Source organism: Ictalurus punctatus, chromosome 14 (assembly GCF_001660625.3).
Source record: "Ictalurus punctatus breed USDA103 chromosome 14, Coco_2.0, whole genome shotgun sequence".
In the NCBI taxonomy this organism is placed as follows: domain Eukaryota; kingdom Metazoa; phylum Chordata; class Actinopteri; order Siluriformes; family Ictaluridae; genus Ictalurus; species Ictalurus punctatus.
This window is the reverse complement of record NC_030429.2, coordinates 29,150,338-29,171,841: the sequence shown is the minus strand read 5'-3', so window position 1 is coordinate 29,171,841 and position 21,504 is coordinate 29,150,338. Positions and strand designations below refer to the sequence as shown.

Sequence of the window (21,504 nt, the reverse complement as noted above, 5' to 3'; positions counted from 1 at the left end):
CATGATTCTGCACAGTGCTTTTGGTGTAAAATGGCCTTTACGCTGTATTACCCCTTTTATGTAAAACAATGTGATGTGTCTTTTTATGTTTTTAATTGGTTTTGCTATAGGTTGATAATATTTCTATAAGAATGTTCCAAATCATTCTATGGACTGTTAATTTATGTCAGTAATATATGAATTATTATGGGGTGATTGAGCGACTTTTGATGTTTTATTTGAAGAACAGATTGTGGCAGGAGTGCATGGCATTAGCCATCTGTCCAGCAGGGGGCACTAGAGCACTCAGCCAACGTCCAGGAGCTAAACCCTGCAAGAACCTGTTAGAACTGGAGACTTAGTTATGAGAAATTTCTCCTGCTACTGACGTTACAAAGAAATGCTGAGAGGGAGACAGGTCCAGATCTGTCTAATGCTTACACACACACGCGCGCGCATTCCCTGTTTAGGTGCGGCACATTGGTGTAATGAGGGAAACACAAACTGAGGATTTTCTAATGCAAAAATATCTGAATTCCACTAAACTTCATTTGTTATATATTTTTTAATTCTGTGAAATATAATATTTACAAACACACACAATTATTCACACACACACTCACACACACACTCCCCCACACACACACTCTCTCTCTCACACACACACACACACACACACACACACACACAATTATTCACACACACACACACACACACACACTCACACACACACACACACACACACTCTCACACAATTATTCAAACACACACTCACACATACACAATTATTCACACACATACAATTATTAACACACATACTCACACATACTCACAATTATTCACACACACTCACACACACACACAATTATTAACACACACACCCACCACTCCCCGATGAGAGCCGTGCCAGGAAATTTAAACACACACAGACACACCCACAGACATACACACACACACACACACACACACACACACACACACACACACACACCACTCCCCAGTGAGAGGTGTGCCAGGAAGTTTAAACACACACACACACACACACACACACACAGACAGACACACACACACACACGCACACACGCGTTCATTAAGGAAGTGACAGCAGCACAGACACTGAACAGATCAGGATGCCGGGAAAGAAAGTGTGTATTATTGGATCTGGAAACTGGTATATACTCTTTATATTATGTGTGTGTGTGTGTGTGTGTGTGTGTGTGTGTGTGTGTGTGTGTGTGTGTGTGTGTATTATAAAGTACTATAAGTGAAGTGGCATCACTGTAATGCATTATGTAATGCATGTAATGTAGTGTGTGTGTGTGTGAGTGTGTCTGTGTGTGTGTGTTCATGTGTATGTGTGTTCATGTGTATGTGTGTGTGTGTGTGTGTGTGTGTGTTCATGTGTATGTGTGTGTGTGTGTGTGTGTGTGTGTGTGTTATAGTAGTGTGAATATGGATGCACACACACAGGTTGTATGTGTGTCAGAACACACACAGGTGTAGTTTTTAAAAGAGAAAGGTGCGACTGTGGATCAGGTGGTAGAGCGGGTTGTCCAATAATCGTAGAGTTGGCGGTTCGATCCCTGGCCCACATGATTCCACATACCGAAGTGTCCTTGGGCAAGACACTGAACTCCAAGTTGGCAGGCTAGCACCTTGGTGTGTGTGTGCGTGTGTGTGCATGTGCGTGCGTGTATGAAAGAGGAACAGTGTAAAGCACTTTGTAGAACAGACACTTTACAGTGTAACTCATCATGTGTAACCTGTCTCACTGTCTACAAACTGCTGCGCATGACACTGTGTCAGTTTATTCACATTCTGCTATTGAGTTCTGGATTGTGATCAGTCAGAAGGTGTTGATTTTTTGTCAATAACTGCAGGTCTAACAGTAGCACAGCTGCACATCACAAGTTTATATTAACACTCTCGTTCTAATACCTAATCGTTTCTATAGTAATGGCTCATTGACTCGACTGTGTACAGCAGAGACACATAAACAGATTTTTTTGTAGGTGGAGTTTTTTAGCAACAATGAGACTGAGAGCAGTGTAGTTTCTGTAGGGGAAAGTCTGGATGTCTCAGGTGGAGTTAGCAATCCTCCAACTCCGACATTAGAGCCCTCACAGCGGGGCGAATGAGTGATGATAATCGCAAAGCCAAAGCTAACGCTAAGGCTCACCCCCAGGAGCGCTACTCCTCTCCTCTTCACGTGTCCAACAGGTTTGCTCTCCTCAGTGAAGAACCCACTGAAAAACCTGAAAGAGCTCTGGTTATAGGAGACTCTATCTTAAGGCAGGTGAAATTAGCTAGGCCTTTAGGGTCTCCAGCAGCTTTAGTTAGGTGTACACCGGGAGCCAGGGCACCGGACATAGCAGGTAATCGTAGGGTCTTGGTCAAGCACAGGTTTTCACAGATAGTTATTCACATGATATATGCCTTTGTCAGTCAGAGGTTAAGTAAGTCTACCCAGGTATTTACACTGATTATTATTTACAGGCCCCAGGGCCTTATTCTGAATTCCTTGGTGAATTTGCAGATTTAATCTCGAACATGGTTGTTTCTCTAGATAAAGCTTTAATTGTTTGAAACTTTAATATTCATTTTGAGAACCAAGAAGACCCTCTCAGAACAGCAGTTGTGTTCATTCTACACGCTAGATAAGGTAGCTCCACTTTAAAGGAAAATAATTAGAGAGAAAAAAACAACTTATGACTTCATGAATTTTCTTCATTCAATTCAATTTTAATTCAGTTTATTTGTATAGAGCTTTTAACAATGTCCCAAAGCAGTGTGTGATTGTAAGCAGGTGTGACTGCGAACATGATGGTAGAGTGTTGTGACGGGGATCGTTGGCCATGTTTGAAGTCCATGGTGTGTTTATACTACTGAGGGTCAAAGGCCTTCTTCTCATGTCCTTCTAATCAGTAGTCCAACATTTTAATCACTGAGCTCAACAAGTGTTTGACACAACCCTGAATTCACTACTTCAGCTCCTGCTCAATAACAGACACATACATGCACATGCACACACACACACACACACACACACACACACACACACACACACACAAACAGATGTAACAAATAAAACTTGTTATGATACTAAACTACAGCAAATTTTTTTTTTATATAATTTGTGTGTGTGTCCTCAGGGGTTCGGCCATCTCCCGCATCATTGGACAGAATGTAAAGGCCTCCAATCGGTTTGCTCCACTCGTTAACATGTGGGTCTTTGAGGAGCTCATTAATGGGAGGAAACTGACTGACATCATCAACAAGGAACATGAGAATGTCAAGTACCTCCCAGGACACAAACTGCCCAAGAACGTGGTGAGAACCCACGTGTTGATCCTCTCACAGACTGAATATCAGTGTCTCTCAAACAGACAGTCTGTCTGTCTGTCAGTCCTGCTCTCTGTGTGTTCACCTGTCTATCAATCTGTCTGTCTGTCTATCTCTCTGTATTAGGATATTATAGTGTGTGTGTGTGTGTGTGTGTGTGTGTGTGTGTGAGTGTGTGTGTGTGTGTTCTCTAATCACTGCTCCTGAACTGTATCTCAGACAACTAACAGTAATTAATGGTTTATGTATAGTTCACTATTGCACCACTACACGTAACCATGGCAACAATCTGAAGAGTTCTTCCCCTCCACCTTATCAAGATCTTTTCTATTATTGTCAGGAATCTGATTTATAGAATTATATCTGTGGATAAACTTGGACTTTAGATATTCTACTAGAGAAATTAGAGTACATAAAAAGATCAGACATGTAAACACTATTTTGACATACAGGGCACACAGTCACACACACATTCACTTTAGACATGCCAATCAGAGTACTATGGATGTGTTTGGACTGGGGGAGGAAAACGCAGTACCCAGAGGAAACCCCCGCAGCACGGGGAGAACATGCAAACTCCGCACACACAGAGCCGCCGGAATTGAACCCCATCCCTGGCGGTGTGGCTTAGTGGTTAGCGGACGTGCGCCCATACACACAGTATATTAGCTGGTAATATATAACTAGAATAAGACTAGACGGTGGATTTATGCATGGTGGCTTTATGCACGGTGGCTTAGTGGTTAGCACGTTCGCCTCACACCTCCAGGGTTGGGGATTCGATTCCCACCGTGGCCCTGTGTGTGTGGAGTTTGCATATTCTCCCCGTGCTGCAGGGGTTTCCTCCGGGCACTCCGGTTTCCTCCCCCAGTCCAAAGAGTCTGTAGTGTGCCCTGGGATAGGCTCCAGGTTTCCCCGTGGCCCTGAAAAGGATAAAGTGGTATAGAAGATGGATGGATGAAAGATCAGATGTTGTGTGTGTTTAACAGCACAGTCTTTTATCTCAGATAACTTCATAATATCACTGACTGATTCCAGATTTAGGAATTATTAGGATTATGAATCACTGCTCCTGTTAATAAATAAATAAACATGTATGGAAATTCAAAGGAATGTACTTGTTTCTACACAGATTGCTGTTCCTGACATTACAGAGGCCGTAGATGGAGCAGATATCCTTGTGTTCGTCGTCCCTCATCAGTTTATTGGAAAACTCTGTGACCAGATGAAGCCTCACGTTAAGCCAGGAGCCATCGGAATTTCACTCATTAAGGTCAGAGCCAATCAGTGCTCATGGAATTCAATTCAATTAAGTTTTATTTGTGTAGCGTGTTTAACAGTGGACATTGTCCCAGAGCAGCGTTACAGAAATATATCAATTCAGGATATAGATTTTTCAATGTATGACTTTATCTCTAATGAGCAGCGAGAGGTGACGGTGGTGAGAAAAACTCCCTGAGACGATATGAGGAAGAAACCTTGAGAGGAACCAGACTCAAAAGAAAGCTGTCCTCATCTGGGTGACACCGGATAGTGCGATTATAAATAAATACACCCCTTCTGTAAATGTGCTAATATTACATGCTGAAATAGTGTAGTTGTGTAAGCAGGAAATTCATTACAGTTTCTACAGGAAGTCTGTTGTGTTGAACTTCTCCACTGTTCACTGATGGAGACGCGAGTGCAGAACTGTTTGTGGTAATTGAAGTGCTAAAGCTATCACAGCATAACTGTTCATATGAACTGAGGTCCAGAGGCATCTTTATGGTGTTTAAGTGGAACCGTCCTCAGTAATCTCAGTGATCTTTAGTCTGCATGTGGGACATCCTCAGCAGCAGCATGTGACTCCAACTGATGAGAACTCCAACCAGAAGTAGAGCATCAGGATGGATCAGGCAGGTCCGGAGAGCAGAAGGGGTCAGGATCACTGGCATCTCAGGAGTATCATGTGTTGCTTGACAGAAAGAGAGAGAGATAGAGAAAGAGAGAGAGAGGGAGAGATTATTAGGTATGCTTATTGTACCATAATGGTTAACCCTACTATTATGTTATGGGTCAATTTGACCCATTTCCACATTTGAGAAACTCATTCATTAAGGCCATAGCCTATCAAAGCCCTTGGAGTCTCCCTCGTTAAGAGGTAGCTCTGTGGTTATATTCATCGATTACTGTAGACACTGAACTACTGAATAAAGAAGGTTGTGAGTTCAAATCTCAGCACTGCCAAGCTGCCACTGCTGGGCCCTTGAACAACTGCTCAGTTGTATAATGAGATAAATGTAAGTCACTCTGGTTAAGAGCATCTGCCAAAAGCCATAAATGTAAATGTTGGAAATCAGAATCTCACTTGTTATGATAAGAACCAATCAGAACTTTCAGAAACTCACTCCTTATGTTCAGAACCTTTTGGAAACACACTCATTAATGTCCAGACCAATCATAGCCACTGGAATCTAACTCATTAAAATGCACCTATGGTTTTTCAAATATTACCTTTCATGTAGTGGATTATAGAGCTGTTTGTGAATGTAAAAAGTATGCAAAGTTTCAAAAATCAAAGTGCATGGGAGTTATTGACTCCCAAAAGAAGGAACAGCTGAATCGAGTCATTTGTAATCTACACTAATTTAAACCTACACTAATTTACGTAGGTTTGTAACAAAGATCCCCGCCTCTGGTCTTTACTGGCTGCTTGTAAACAGATGGAGTTGAAACTTGTTATGGTAGTGGGTGTTTCCTTTTCGACACATGCTGACAGAGGTAGACCAATCACAACACACTGGGACATCTGACCAATTAGAGCAGAGTATGCTCTCTGAAAGGAGGAGTTTAGAAGGAATCCTTTAGAACGGATTATTGCATCATTTGTGACGCTGGGGGAAAAGGTAATGCTGCAGTTAAATTATGAACACGTTAAAGTCTTCACCTCGGATGCATTTATATCTATTGTATGAGACCTTTAAAAGAAAATCAGGCACATTTTAAATCCATAATTTAAGATCAGAGCCATGGGAATCTCTCAATGGGTTCTGACTCTGTCCACCTCTCTGTCTGTCTGTCTCACTCACCCTCTCTGTCTGTATGTCTGCTTCACTGTAGGGAATAGATGAAGGTCCATCAGGTTTGACGTTGATCTCTGACATTATCAGAGGGAAGCTGGGGCTCGATATGAGTGTGTTAATGGGAGCAAACATCGCAAATGAAGTTGCAGAGGAGAAATTCTGCGAAACCACCATCGGTACACACACACACACACACACACACACACACACACACACACACACGCACATTTACACAAGCAGCCACTCTACCTCAAAAATATATAAAATAAGACAAAAGAAAACAAAATATTTGATAAGCAACAGTGGATCTGTGTGTGTGTGTATGTGTGTGTGTGTCTTTAGGGGCCATCAATGACCACAATGGCAAGGTGTTTAAGGAACTGATGCAGACGCCAAACTTCCGCATCACCGTGGTATCAGACAGCAACACCGTGGAGCTTTGTGGAGCGCTGAAGGTAACACACACACACACACACACACACACACACACACACACACACACACACACATTTAAGTAATATATCTGATATAAATCTGAAGCTGTGTGTGTGTGTGTGTGTGTGTGGATGTGTGTGTGTATGTGTGTGTATGTGTGGGTGTATGTGTATGTATGTGTGTGTCTGTGTGTGTATGTGTGTGTGTATATATGTGTATGTGTGTGTGTGTGTGTGTGTGTGTGTGTGTGTATTATAAGAATATTGTGGCCGTGGGAGCAGGGTTCTGTGATGGTCTGGGTTTTGGTGATAACACTAAAGCAGCAGTGATTCGTCTGGGTCTCATGGAGATGGTGTCCTTCGCTAAGATCTTCTGCAGCAGCTCTGTCAGTTCTGCTACGTTCCTGGAGAGCTGCGGCGTCGCTGACCTCATCACCACCTGCTATGGAGGACGCAACCGACGTGTTGCTGAAGCTTTTGTCACCTCGGGCAAGGTCACAATCTACCACTCACTGCGTAACACAGTCATTACAAACATTGTACACATGATGCTCTATAATAAACATTCAGTAATGCACATAACAATAACTGGACATTTAAATAATAATACAGTAACTGACACATTTTGAAAATAATCGTAATAACATCACACAATTCAAGATTTCTTGGACAAGCCTCGAATCGGGGTTTGTATTGCCATGTAGAGTTAATTATCTTTCCTTCTGCTCTGCTCAGGTCATGCTCACGTAAACTGGAACTCATACAGACATTTACATGCCTTGTTTTCCTGCTCAGAATCAGAGGATGTTTCTGTTCAGTTTCAACTCCTTTACTGGTTTTATATTATAAATCGGCGTTTATCCATTTCCCCTCAAACTGACTGTGAGCTAGCGTTGGGTAGAATTGAGAGACTGTCAGCCAATAAGACACGAGTATTTCCACGTATTTCCTGTAAGCGCTGTCTGATTGGTCTCGCCTCTGTTCACTGAAGATATAAAATTACAGGCGTCTTCTTTTACTGATGTTCAGTTACGTCATGACAAACCACTCCGAGTGGAGAATTATTCAGAGATAAAGAAAATATATTCGGGGCAAAACGTGATTTATTTGTAAAATACATTTTACTTCATATTGTTATCTTAACAATAAATCTGTAACGCAAGTAATGCGTTTTTTTTGACATTAGTAACTGTAATTACATCCATTTAAAATGTAATGCATTACATTACTGCGTTATCAGAAAAAAGTCATTGCAGTAATGCGTTACACACAACTCTGCAAGGGATCAGGTAAGGTGTGTATATAAGCAGCAGGATGCAAGTGCTGAAAATCAACACAGCTTTTATTTAGGGAAAAACAGAAATGGAGTCCACTGCATGAGTTGAAATACAGTAAAGCAATATCAAAAATGCATAATCCACTCATATGACACAAGGACCAGGAAGTGAAAATAAACAACATATTTATTTATTTATTTATTTATTTATTTGGTTTAAAGGTGAGTGTTTGTGTTTAAAGGGGGTAGTCTAGAGGCTATAGCAAAACCCTGTCTAGGACAGTTCTACTCAAAATTAATCTGGCAACCCAACTCTGAATACAATGAAGTTTCCCCATGTTAATATCGAACCTTTGAATTTAAGTCACAGACTCTGAATAAGTCACAGACTCTGGGTGTGTCACTCTCAGATTCCCAGCATGCACCAGTCTTGGACTTTTGTTTTCCAGGAAATATTATGATGGGTCTTCAGAAAGTCATGTTTTAAATAAATTAAACATATATAGTTTTATCCATCCATCCATCCATCAATCCATTTTAAATAATTTAAACTTAAAGGGTTTTATACACACACAAAATTAGGCAATAAGTTTTCATACACAAGTTTTCACAACTTTTAAGCATTTTTGCGTGTGTATGTGTGTGTGTGCGTGCTGTAGGCTATAGCTGTGCTGGAAGCCGAGATGCTGAATGGTCAGAAGCTTCAGGGGCCTCAAACATCAGCTGAAGTGTATAAGATCCTTCAGAAGAAGAACATGGTGGACAAGTAAGTGATCATCATCAGCAGCAGCAGCAGCAGCACCATCACTGTCATCATTATCATAATTTTCATTCTCAATTGGATCATTTCTTCTAAATATATAGTGATATCTGTTTGGTTTCAGTTTCTTGTCTGTGAACAGGAAGTTCCTGTTAAAGCCCTTCCCTCAACTTGTAACTTTAAACATCAAACACTACAATTAATGTCCAAAATAGTGTTCTTTTGTAAACATCTGGCTGATGCTGGTGCTCAGGATTTCAGCACATGGTTTTATAAGGACACGTCATTTGTGCATCTGCAGTTGCTGTTTTTCTCAGTACGAAATCTAAAAGCCACAGTAGTTTAAACTCCAAACTAATGATAGTTCCTTACTAGTGTCCAGAAGGTTGTGAGTTCCAACCACAGAAGAGCCAGAGAGCCATTGTTAACTTCTTAACCAAGACACATAATTAGTATTTTTATTAATCCTTTTAGTGATTAGTATTTTTATTAAAAAAAAAAAAGTTGCAACTGTTTCCAACACTATGAAGAGTTTGTAAATTTAATTATTTCTCCTTTGTAGCCTTTAAAATCAAATCAAGAAAATTTGTCAAAGGTGTGCATCCTAGACTTTGATTATACACTGAATAGTTCACTTTTTATGTACCATTAGTATAATCATATTCAACATAACCTAAGGAGAAAATGACAATGAGGTAAAAGCGTCTTCAACTGCAGTACTGACACCAATAATATTAATATAATACACATGAAACAGTGTATTTGTTTCAGATTTGCGTCAGATTTGTTTAGAGGGCTTTAATTTCTGTTGAATAGTTTCAGTTTGAGTGAGATTTGCCATCATATCATTTAACCTTTTTACACTTCACCTGTCAAATGTGTGTGTGTGTGTGTTCACAGGTTCCCCTTGTTTGTCTCCGTGTATCAGATTTGTTTTGAGGGCAAAGATGTGAAAGAATTCACCATCTGTCTCCAGAACCATCCAGAGCACATGTGATCTTCTAGAAACATCAAGAACACATGATCCGTAACGAAATCATGAACAGGAACCATACACAACCATAGAAACATGTGACCATCCAAAATCCACAAATTATCTAGTACACCTGATACTCTAGAACCATGAAGAGCACAGAATCATCCAGTAGTGTCATAGCCCCCAGGGCCAATTCCACCTTGGACCATTAGAGGGCACCCCAGTTCCCCGTGTGGAACTACTTTATTGGGTTAACACAGGGAACAGGCACATTACGGACAAACACGGGCAGAAGACACATTAGGAACCACAAATATCAGAACTTAATAAACTAGAAAATAAACACTAAGAAAAATGCTAAACAATCAAAAACATAGTGCCAATAACACAAACATAACAAACACAAGAAAACCAGAACCTCAAACATAACCTGACATGAGTTACTGCTCCAGGAACTAAGGAAGAACCACATGGAACCTAAATAGAGCACTAACCAATCAGGGAAATAAGTAACACATGAGTAAGGTTACACAGAAAATGGAGGGAGACAACAGAGGAAAAAGTACTACATGGGGAACAGAGGTGCCATCTAATGGTCCAAGGTGGAATAGCCCCTGGGGGCCATGACCAAGTACCTCTTCCAGAACCTTCCAGATAATGTGCCCTTTCTAGAACCTTCCCAATAATGTGTCCTTTCTAGAACCATCCAGATAATGAGCCCTTTCTAGAACATCCAGATCATGTGCCTTTTCTAGAACCATACAGATAATGTGCCCTTTCTAGAACCATACAGATAATGTGCCCTTTCTAGAACATCCAGATCATGTGCCTTTTCTAGAACCATACAGATAATGTGCCCTTTCTAGAACATCCAGATAATGTGCCCTTTCTAGAACCATCCAGATCATCTGCCCTTTCTAGAGCCATCCAGATCATTTATCATTTCTAGAACCATCCAGATCATGTGCGCTTTCTAGAACCATCCAGATGTAACTCTTTCCAGACATTTTCAGAACACAGGAGCTGAACTGTGTTCAGAAACCTTACTGTAGCGCTGCCAAACGCACAACATTATAGTTCCACTACAGACTAAAGTCCACTGAGCACACACACAGAAACTCACACAGATTCCACCCAATAAAAGCATTACAAACGCACATGAGTAGCAATCTTAGCTTGTGCTGCTGCTTCATATGCATAAAATTCAACATTATTGCACTTTTCAAACACTGGACCAGTGGATTCTGACTCAAGCCCTGAAGATGTGTAGAGCTTGTTGTTCAGAGTTTTGCTCAGATTAGACAGTGTTCTTTCCACTACTTTATTTACACTGCTGTTTTAGTTTGTGTTTTATTAGATAATGATTTTGCTTTTGTTGTTTTTACTGAATTGATCAAGATATAATCAGAAATCTTGCACTAAACTAAACTAAACACTGTCACATATATCACCTTAGTCCATGTTTGTGCATCATTAAGTAATACAATGTATAACACATTTATAATAATGATTTATTTTAATGCTTGTATAAGGTACATCTTTAAAGCTGATTGATTTAGCTGAAATACTCACAATCATTTCCAAATCAGAGAATGATAAATGTTTTAGCAAAGTCTGAGTTTTAATACTGATAATAAAAGTACACTATACAAGTGTAAATACAAACATGCCTTTCTTTTCTTCTGTAAAAATATTGCTTTCTCATCTCACCAGCAGAGGACACGCTGCAAAACACATGCTGTAAATAAAGAACTTTATCAAAGAGAGCGTGATGGAAGAAAAGTAAAATGGCAGATGAGATCAGACAACTGGGAAAATGGCAAAGTTGGCGATTCCACACTCATTCCTGTTTCTCGCCATCCTGACATAACCCTTCTCTCCCCATGCTATACCCCAACTGAGAGAGAGAGAGAGAGAGAGAGAGAGAGAGGGAGCAAGAATGAGACAGAGAGAGATAGAGAGACACAGACAGAGAGAGAGAGAATGAGACAGAAAGAGACACAGCGAGAATGAGACAGAGAGAGAGAGATATTACAATAAATTACATCATCCAGTTGCTGACATGAAGACATTTAAAAAATTGTGTGTGTCTGCATGTGTGTGTGTGTGTGTGTGTGTGTGTGTGTGTGTGTGTGTGTTTAACCTGTTTTTAACCAGCCAGTAATCCTGCCCTCCTTCAGTTCCATATCCAACCACTAGAACAGCGTGATTCACTGTCCGAGGGTCACACAGAGGATCAGTATAAATCCCTACACACACGAGCACACACACACACACACACACACACACACACACACACACACACACACGATAATTACAGGTAATTGATGATTGTCTTGTCATTTTGAGCCTCATATTTATTCTTTTAGTAAACTTGTGTGTATATTCTTCTTCAAACTGAACTGAAGAAGTGTTTGTGATTGTCTTTGATCTCGTGCACAAATTGGTGAATGTCAATCAGTATTTATTACCAGGTGTGTTCACAACACCGGTGATTTATATTTAGCCACACCCACAATACAAAGAGAGCTAAAAGAACAAAGGTTGCTAAACAGCACAAGAGCATATTAACTCTTCATTAACTATTTCTCTGTTCATATCTGTGTGTATGTGTATGTGCATGTGCGTGTCTGTGTGTGTGTGTGTGTGAATGTGTCTGTGTGTGTCTGTCTGTGTGTGTGTGCGCATGTGTGTGTGTGTGCATGTGTATGTGTGTGAGAATGTGTTTGTGTGTGTGCATGTGTGTATGTGTGTCTGTGTGTATGTGTCTGCATGTGTGTGTGTGTGTGTATGTGTATGTATGTGTGTGTGTCTGCGTGTGTGTGCACGTGTATGTGTGTGTGTGTTTGTGTATGAGTGTATATGTGTGTGTCTCACCACTCCTGTATCTGTGGAATGAGGCCAATTTAGCATTAATTCCAACAGAAACAGGTCCAATCAGAGCCACTGTGTTCAGCAGCACCGACTCATTAACCTGAGGAAGAATCTGGAAACTGGAACAGGAGCCAGCTCTGCCTTGTGGAGAATAACGACACAACCCCTCCTACACAAAGATACACAACATTAATACAGCACATACATTATTAACACAACTTTAATACAGCACACACACCATTCATATTAACACATAGCACAACTTTAAAGTTTTGCCTCTTTCTGTTCTCTCTCTCTCTCTCCGTCCCCGAGTTCCTGTCTATTCCTGAGTTCCTGTCTCTCTCCGTCCCCGAGTTCCTGTCTATCCCTGAGTTCCTGTCTCTCTGTGCCTAAGTTCCTGTCTCTCTCTGCCCCTGAGTTCCTGTCTCTCTGTGCCTAAGTTCCTGTCTCTCTCTGCCCCTGAGTTCCTGTCTGTCTGACCCCGAGTTCCTGTCTCTCTGTCTGAGTTCCTGTCTCTCTCTGTCCCTGATCTCATATCTCACTCTGTCCCTGAGTTCCTGTCTGTCTCTGTCCCTGATCTCAAATCTCACTCTGTCCCTGAGTTCCTGTCTACCTCTGTCCCTGAGTTCCTGTCTCTCTCTCTGTCCCCGAGTTCCCATCTCTCTCTGTCCCTGAGTTCCTGTCTCACTCTGTCCCTGATCTCATATCTCACTCTGTCCCTGAGTTTCTGTCTCTCGCTGTCCCTGAGTTCCTGTCTATCTGTCCCTGAGTTCCTGTCTGTCTCTGTCCCTGATCTCAAATCTCACTCTGTCCCTGAGTTCCTGTCTCTCTCTGTCCCTGAGTTCCCGTCTCTCTCTGTCTTCTTGACCATGTGTTTCTCACTCAGTGATGTTATCGGTGTCTCAGTGTTATGACCTTGTGTTGATAAGGGTAGAAGGCATCTGAGTCGATTCCTTTATTGTGTATAACATAATTGAAAGCTTTAGTCATGAATCCTCCTTTACAGCCATGGTTCCCCTCCTTTACACTGCAGTCCACCAAGTTCTGTGCACTCAGAGGAACCATCCGACCCATCTTCTTCACCATCTGAGCTTCTAATGCTCCAGCTGCACTGAATGCCCAGCATGATCCGCACATACCCTACACACACGCACGCACGAACACACACACACACACACACACACACACACACACAAACAGATCAGCGGTAAAGTAAACTATCAGTTTTTTATTGCTCTCTCTCTCTCTCTCTCTCTCTCGCTCACACCCACACTCACACACACACTCACACACACACACCTGGTTCTGTACAGGGCTGACGAGGCCCTTCTCAGTCCAATCCAGTCTGTCTGGGACAGGGGAGTCACTCAACAGCTTGAAGTTCTTGTTAGTATCCAGAAGAACATTCTCCATCCTCAGACCATTCAGCTTAGCATTAATTTCTTCTGCTGTCTGCAGACATAAATACAAACGTAATTATTTTTTACATTTATATATTGCTTTTAACAATGGACATTATCACAAACCAGCTTTACAGAAATAAAAACTAAAATGTATCCCTAATGAGCCACCAGAGGCGACGGTGGTGAGGAAAACTCCCTGAGACGATATGAGGAAAAAACCCTGAGAAGAACCAGACTCAGAAGGGAACCCGTCTTCATCTGGGTGACACCGGATAGTGCGATTATAAATAAATACACCCCTTCAATAACTACACTGTATAGTCAAAAACTGCTGATTGTGTTAACTAGAACTTGAGTATGAGCATCATTAGAGTTTTAATTTTAAGTCTATCGTATCAAACTGAAGTTATCATACCATGTCTGACAGGTGATTGGTCCCCATGGTGAAGCTGTGATGTCCTTTATTGTGCTTCATCACTTCCACAACGTTCTGCTGCCAAATAGATCTCCTGAATACTTCTTCACCCTTCACACACACACACACACACACACACACAACACACACAGACACACACACACACACACAACACAGAGTTCAAACACTGAGTCAGAGACAATAACACACACCAGTGTACTAACTGTCATTACAGATCCACATGTGATAATGTACATGGTGTGTGTGTGTGTGTGTGTGTGTGTGTGTGTGTGTGTGTGTGTCTATGTGTGTGTGTGTGTGTGTGTGTGTGTGTGTGTGTGTGTGTCTGTGTCTGTATGTGTGTGTGTGTGTGTGCATGTGTGTGTGTGTGTGTGTGTGTGTGTGTGTGTGTGTGTGTGTGTTCTCACTGCATTGTTGTATTTTTTATTGAACTCCGTTTTCCAGGAGATCCAGTATTTGTCCAGCAAATTCATTTCACAGCAAACATGAGATAGGAGCAGAGCCATACACAGAATACACACCATTGTCCCTGTAAACACACACACACACACACACACACACATACACACAGAGTAAAACACACATACTGTAGTTAAAACCACTCACCACAGTGAGGCCTAAAGAAGTGTCACAATAACGGCATCTTATTACTTCCTTTAACACCAAGAAACTGCAGACTCTTTTTCACGAGAGAGAGAGAAAGAAAGAGAGAATGAGAGTGCTTCTCTAAGCTCTAACCACAGTTTTGCTATCAGAAACAAACCAAATGCAGTCACACACCTGCTGCAGCTAAATTCATCTCTGAGCTGCACATGTTCAGAATCCAACTACTGCTCTGATCTTGTAACGATATGGGACTGGATGCGGGAGCAGTTGCAGATCAGTGTCATTATTTTCAACACAGCAGACAAAACACAGGAAACGCGGCCTATACTGAGCAAGATTAACGAGGTTAAAACAAGAAACTGGATGCGAGGCAGAGAAGAGAGCAGGACATGTAAACAAGACCGCTTAGCATACTAAACGTATTCGTCACTACATTCATTCATTCAAACACTGATTTAATACTGCGCGAAGTGCACAGCAACACGAGGTGTTTAAATAACAAACACAATCAAACTAAATCACAGACACAAGGAGTAAATCAAGACACACCCTCGGACATCAACCAATGCTTAAACAGGGGAAGAACCAAAACAAACAATGGCACATGTCCATATACAAGAGTCTCGTGCATGCGCGCTCTCTAAAGCCGCTCGTGCATGTCGACGCCGCAGTGCCATCTGCCGGCAGGAGCTTAAACAGATCTCATTTCACTGTACACTCACACTGTTTATTTACTCTATTTCTCATTTACCTCTCTGTTTTATTTTATTTTAGTCTACTTTATTGTGTAAGTGTACATAGTTGTTATTAATTATACTTATACTTTTGTCCTACACTGGCACTTTTAATTCAATTTAATTTTTATTATTATTCTTTTTTAAATTCTCTTTTCTTATCTATATTGTATGTAAACAGTCATGCCAATAAAGTACTTGGAATTTTAAAAAAAAATTTATAGGAAGAGAGAGAGAGAGAGAGAGAGAGAGAGACAGAGAGACAGAGAGTGAGGGAGAGAAAGAGAGAGAGACAGCGAGAAAGAGAAAGAGAGACAGAGAAAGACTGAGACAGGGAGAGAGAGAAAGCGAGTGACAGAGAGAGACAGACAGAGAGAGAGAGAGAGAGAAAAAGAGAGAGACAAAGAGAAAGAGAAACAGAGACAGAGAAAGATTGAGACAGGGAGAGAGAGACAGAGAGCGCGAGAGAGAGAGAGCCAGGGAGCGAGAGAGAGCCTGTGAGAAGTATAAAAAACAATACTATGGAAATGGACAATTTACACTACTACTGAACATTTTCACTGAACACAGTACAGCACTGCTTCATCTCACGGCACCGAGACTCAGGTTAAAACCATCACCTCATCTTATACCCTCATCTAAAATTATTTAGAAAGGTGTGGGTTGTTGGGAGTGGCCAGGAATTTCGTTCAGAGGGATGAGGAAATAGTAAATAAAATCATGGTGTGATCTGTACAGTTCAGCTGAGAAGAATGATGTTACAGCTTAATAGTTTCTGTGATACTTTTTTCCTATAAAGGTGATGTTATAGGCCATCTGTAGCTTCAGAGTCTGGGTTAGTAGTAAAATGGATAATAATATGTGAAAAATAACAGCTTTAGTTTACGCCCTTTAAGTGTTCTGTGTTACACATGCAGAAGTGTAACGCAACGTTTCACAACTTCTGGTGAAATAGTGACCAACGGCAGCAAACATCCAAACCCTCCATTTTCCAACTCATCCATCTGTAGCCCAGATTATTATAATACATCTACCCCTATGTGTGTCTGAAATTTAGCTTTCTGAATGACACAGGGTGCCAGGATGGGTTCGAGGGCCCTTGGTGTTAACACAGACCCGGGGCCCAGTGTGGTCTTAATATGGACCTGTGTACTCCACAAGGCCTACAGCAGCACCTGGACCTGCGTGAGTAGCACTATCAGAACTGAGGACTGACAGGTCATCTAGCCAAAAATGTAATCTACAAAGAAAAAGGCCAGGTCTCAGGAACACAGGCACCTGTTCGTGTTTGGAAACACTGCCCTACCTCTTTACACTACTATTACCTGAGTATCAGTGCTGCAGGAAACTTTGATCTGGGAGTAAAACACTAAACACGAACAGCTCTTTATACAATCAAGAAATATTTAACAAAATAGAAACGCAATTAGAATTTAGTGTAAAATCTTGAAAATGGCATTATGCCTATTATGCCTATAATATCCAACATGTTCAGAGTAAAACACCAACCAGTGCATGCAGGGCAGAATTAGATTCCAATTGATTATACCTGAATATATCTGATTATATCTGATTATACCTGATTATATCTGATTATACCTGATTATACCTGGTGTTATCTTATTATACCTGATTTTATCTTAACATATCTGATTATACCTGACTATATCTGTACACAATATAACTCTAAACTTTTGGAAACATCTCAAAACAAGTAATGAAAACACACTGCAGTATGAAGCCCTGAAAACCCTTCTGTCAGCTGGTCCTGACATATTCAGGGTTAATAATCAGTGTTAATAATAGAATCTGATCATTAAATTAGATAATTGTATGGAAACAAATCACTTTGAAGTCATGAACTGCAGCATGAATTACCTCACAATAAACATCACAGACTCAATATACATACAATAAAAATGATTCTAAACTATTACAGCTGTTTAGATACTGCAGTAACACAACACTAACAAAAACCAAGTCTGCTGACTTTTATCAAATATCAACAGATAAAACATGAACACTACAAAATGTAAAACAACTCACAGGAGACTCTTACCTGTGTGTGTGTGTGTGTGTGTGTGTGTGTGTGTGTGTGTGTGTGTGTGTGTGTGTGTGTGTGTGTTCAGAGATATTCTGTAATTCTGGTTGCAGTTTTTTAGGTAAAAAAAGATCTAAAAGAGGAAGTGTTGAGATGTTTCCTTTTATCAGTTCTTTCCCCTCTCTCTCTCTCTCTCTCTCTCTCTCTCTCACACACTCTCTGTCTCTCTCTGTCTCTCTCTCACACACACACACACACACACACACACACACACACACACACACACACACACACACACACACACACATTTCTGTTTGAAATGTCCACAATTTTACACAATATTTATGAAGAACACCAGGGGGACTTCTATTATCACATTTACTCACACCATCAACATGTATATTGAATATTTTCTGTAAATACATACAGTACATACTACTACTACTAATACTACTACTATTACTACTACTAATAATAATAATAATTCTCTCCGGGAACCGTCACCTTATCGTGGTGGAGAGGTTTATGTGTCCTTATGAACCTGAGGGTTGTGTTGTCTGGGGCCTTGTGCTCCTGGTAGGGTCTCCCAAGGCAAAGTGGTCTCAGGGCAGGGGCCAGACTAAGAATGGTTCAAAGAAACCCTCATGAAGAAAACAAAGAGAGGAGCCTTGACGGACCAGACTCAGGCGGCAGAGGCTGGCTCTGGGGACGTGGAACGTCGCCTCTCTGTGGGGGAAGGAACTGGAACCTTTCGGGAGGTGGAGCGCTACCAGTTAGATCTGGTGGGGCTTACCTCTATGCACAGTCTCATTTCTGGAACCGTACTCCTGGAAAGGTAATGGACTCTATTCTACTGTGGAGTTGACCAGGGTGTGAGGCACCAGGCAAGTGTGGGGATACTCACAAGGCCCGGTTGAGCGCCGTTACATTGGCGTTTACCCCGGTAGATGAGAGGTTCGCCGGGGGTAACCTCTGACTGTTGTCTGTGCATATGCACCAAACACCAGTTCAGAGTATTCTGCCTTCTTAGTGACCCTGAATGGAGTCATGTATGGGGCACCAGTAGGGGACTCCACAGTTCTGCTGGGAGACTTCAACGCGCACGTGGGCAATGATGGAGATACCCCGAGAGGCGTGATTGGGAGGAACAGCCTCCCTGATCTAAACCCGAGCGCGCGTTTGTTGTTGGACTTCTGTGCTAGTCATGGACTGTCTATAACGAATACCATGTTCGAACACAAGGAGGCTCATAAGTGTACGTGGTACCAGAGCACCCTAGGCCGAAGGTTGATGATTGATTTTGTAATCATATCATCTGATCTGAGGCCGCATGTTCTGGACACTCGGGTGACGAGAGGGGCAGAGCTGTCAACTGATCACCATTTGGTGGTGAGTTGGGTCAAGGGGTGGGGGAAGACTATGTACAGACCTGGATAGCCCAAACGGGTAGTGCGGGTGAACTGGGAATGTCTGGAGGAGGCCCCTGTCTAAGAGATCTTCAACTCACACCTCCAGAGGAGTTTTTCTGGCACCCCTGTGGAGGATGGGGGCATTGAGCCTGAGTGGGCAATGTTAAAAGTCTCCATTGCTGAAGCTGCGGCAGAGAGCTGTGGTCTCAAGGTCTTAGGTGCCTCAAGGGGCGGTAACCCTGGAACATCGTGGTGGACACCAGAGATCAGGGAAGCCGTCCGACTGAAGAAGGAGGACTCCAGAGGCAGTTACAAGGGTGTGCGAGAAGTTCGGAGAGGATATGGAGAAGGACTTTCGGTCGGCCCCAAGGTGTTTCTGGAAAACCATCCACCACCTCAGGAAGGGGAAACAAGGAACCATCCAAGCTGTGAACAGTAAGGATGGGACGCTGTGACCTTAACTGTGGAGGTAATTGCATAGTGGAAGGAACACTTTGAGGAACTCCTTAATCCGACTAACATGCCCTCTATGGTAGAGGCAGAGGTGGAGGCTGATGGGGATCATCATCAATTTCCCTGGTGGAGGTCACTGAGGTAGTCAAACAACTACACAGTGGCAAAGCCCCGAGGATTGATGAGATCCGTCCAGAAATGCTGAAAGCTCTGACTGTGGAGGGGATGTCTTGGATGACACGCCTCTTTAACATTACGTGGAAGTCGGGCACAGTGCCCAAGGAGCAGCAGACCGGGGTGGTGGTTCCCCTGTTCAAAAAGGGGGACCAGAGAGTGTGTGCCAATTATAGGGGTATCACACTTCTCAGCCTCCCTGGTAAAGTCTTCTTCAAAGTGCTGGAATGGAAGGTTTGGCCAATAGTCGAACCTCGGATTGAAGAGGTACAATGCGGATGCCATCCTGGTCGTGGAACAATGGACCAGCCCTTTACTCTCGCAAGGATATTGGAGGGGGCCTGGGAGTATGCCCATGCGGTCTACATGTGTTTTGTGGATCTGGAGAAGGTGTATGACCGGGTCTCCAGGGGTTTACTGTGGGAGGTGCTAAGGGAGCATGGGGTGAGGGGTTCCCTTCTTAGGGCTATCCAATCGCTGTATGCCTAAAGCGAGAGCTGTGTCCGGATTCTCGGCAAAAAGTCGGACTTGTTCCAGCTGGGGGTTGGTCTCCACCAGGGCTGTGCTTTCCTGTTTTGCTGTCACCAATCCTGTTTGTGATATTCATGGAGAGGATATCGAGGCATAATCATGGTGGAGAGGGGTTGCGGTTTGGTGGCCTGATGATGTGGTCCTGATGGCATCATTGGTCCGTGACTTTCAGCACTCACTGGATCGGTTCGCAGCTGAGTGTGAAGTGGCTGGGATGAGGATTAGCACCTCTAAATGTGAGGCCATGGTTCTCAGCAGGAAACCGATGGAGTGCCTACTCCGGGTAGGGAATGAGTACTTAACCCAAGTGAAGGAGTTCAAGTACCTCGGGGTCTTGTTCACGAGTGAGGGGTCATTGGAGTGGGAGATTGGCCAGAGAATTGGAGCAGCAGAAGCAGTATTTCAATCACTTTACCGCAGCGTTGTGACGAAAGAGAGCTGAGCCAGAAGGTAAAGCTCTCGATCTACCGGCCAATTTTCGTTCCTACCCTCACCTATGGTCATAAAGAACTAGATCGCAGGTACAAGCGGCTGAAATGGGTTTTCTCAGGGGGGTGGCTGGCTTCTCCCTTAGAGATAGGGTAAGAAGCTTGGCTATCCGAGAGGAACTCCGAATAGAGCCGCTGCTCCTTTGCGTTGAAAGGAGCCAGTTGAGGTGGGTCAGGCACCTGGTAAGGATGCCCCCTGGGCAGTAGTAGTAGTGCTACTACTACTACTACTAATAATAATAATAATAATAATAATAACAATTATACTACTACTACTACTACGACTACTACTACTACTACTAATAATAATAATAATAATACCACTACTATTCAATTCAATTCAATTCAATTCAATTTTATTTGTATAGCGCTTTTTACAATAGACATTGTCTCAAAGCAGCTTTACAGAAATTTCAACATGGTATACAGATATTAAAGGTGTGAATTTATCCCAACTGAGCAAGACACTGAGTGAGAGCGACCCAATAACGGATAAGCGGTTGAGGATGGATGGATGAATGAATGG

At 42.3% G+C, this 21,504-nt stretch overlaps 2 protein-coding genes across 3 annotated transcripts; one reads left to right on the top strand and one right to left on the bottom strand.

The window, feature by feature from the left end:
- The first annotated feature begins 991 nt into the window (after positions 1–991).
- gpd1c (glycerol-3-phosphate dehydrogenase 1c) lies at positions 992–11,494 on the top strand. The gene is made up of 8 exons (XM_017485248.3): positions 992–1,150; positions 3,132–3,309; positions 4,454–4,594; positions 6,421–6,559; positions 6,726–6,838; positions 7,078–7,311; positions 8,753–8,859; positions 9,754–11,494. Exons 1-8 carry the CDS (start codon positions 1,110–1,112, stop codon positions 9,848–9,850), a joined length of 1,050 nt encoding a protein of 349 aa, XP_017340737.1. The 5' UTR covers positions 992–1,109; the 3' UTR covers positions 9,851–11,494.
- ctss1 (cathepsin S, ortholog 1) lies at positions 11,064–18,039 on the bottom strand. 2 transcript variants are annotated; one of them, XM_017485250.3, is made up of 8 exons: positions 17,942–18,039; positions 14,950–15,071; positions 14,522–14,632; positions 14,003–14,155; positions 13,619–13,843; positions 12,707–12,872; positions 11,973–12,078; positions 11,064–11,726 (listed from the first exon to the last, which is right to left on the bottom strand). In XM_017485250.3, exons 2-8 carry the CDS (start codon positions 15,064–15,066, stop codon positions 11,630–11,632), a joined length of 975 nt encoding a protein of 324 aa, XP_017340739.1. In that variant the 5' UTR covers positions 15,067–15,071; positions 17,942–18,039; the 3' UTR covers positions 11,064–11,629. The 2 variants fall into 2 exon arrangements, with proteins under 2 accessions (XP_017340739.1, XP_017340738.1); XM_017485249.3 differs by lacking the exon at positions 17,942–18,039 and adding an exon at positions 15,323–15,688.
- Between the last annotated feature and the right edge of the window lie 3,465 nt (positions 18,040–21,504).

Coding starts and splice junctions, on each gene's coding strand:
- gpd1c (XM_017485248.3), top strand. CDS start 1,110: ATGCCGGGAAAGAAAGTGTGTATTATTGGATCTGGAAACTG. Junction 4,595..6,420: donor TCGGAATTTCACTCATTAAG/GTCAGAGCCAAT, acceptor GCTTCACTGTAG/GGAATAGATGAAGGTCCATC. Junction 7,312..8,752: donor CTTTTGTCACCTCGGGCAAG/GTCACAATCTAC, acceptor TGCGTGCTGTAG/GCTATAGCTGTGCTGGAAGC.
- ctss1 (XM_017485249.3), bottom strand. CDS start 15,356: ATGTGCAGCTCAGAGATGAATTTAGCTGCAGCAG. Junction 14,156..14,521: donor CCAATCACCTGTCAGACATG/GTATGATAACTT, acceptor TTATGTCTGCAG/ACAGCAGAAGAAATTAATGC. Junction 13,844..14,002: donor TCAGCCCTGTACAGAACCAG/GTGTGTGTGTGT, acceptor GCGTGTGTGTAG/GGTATGTGCGGATCATGCTG.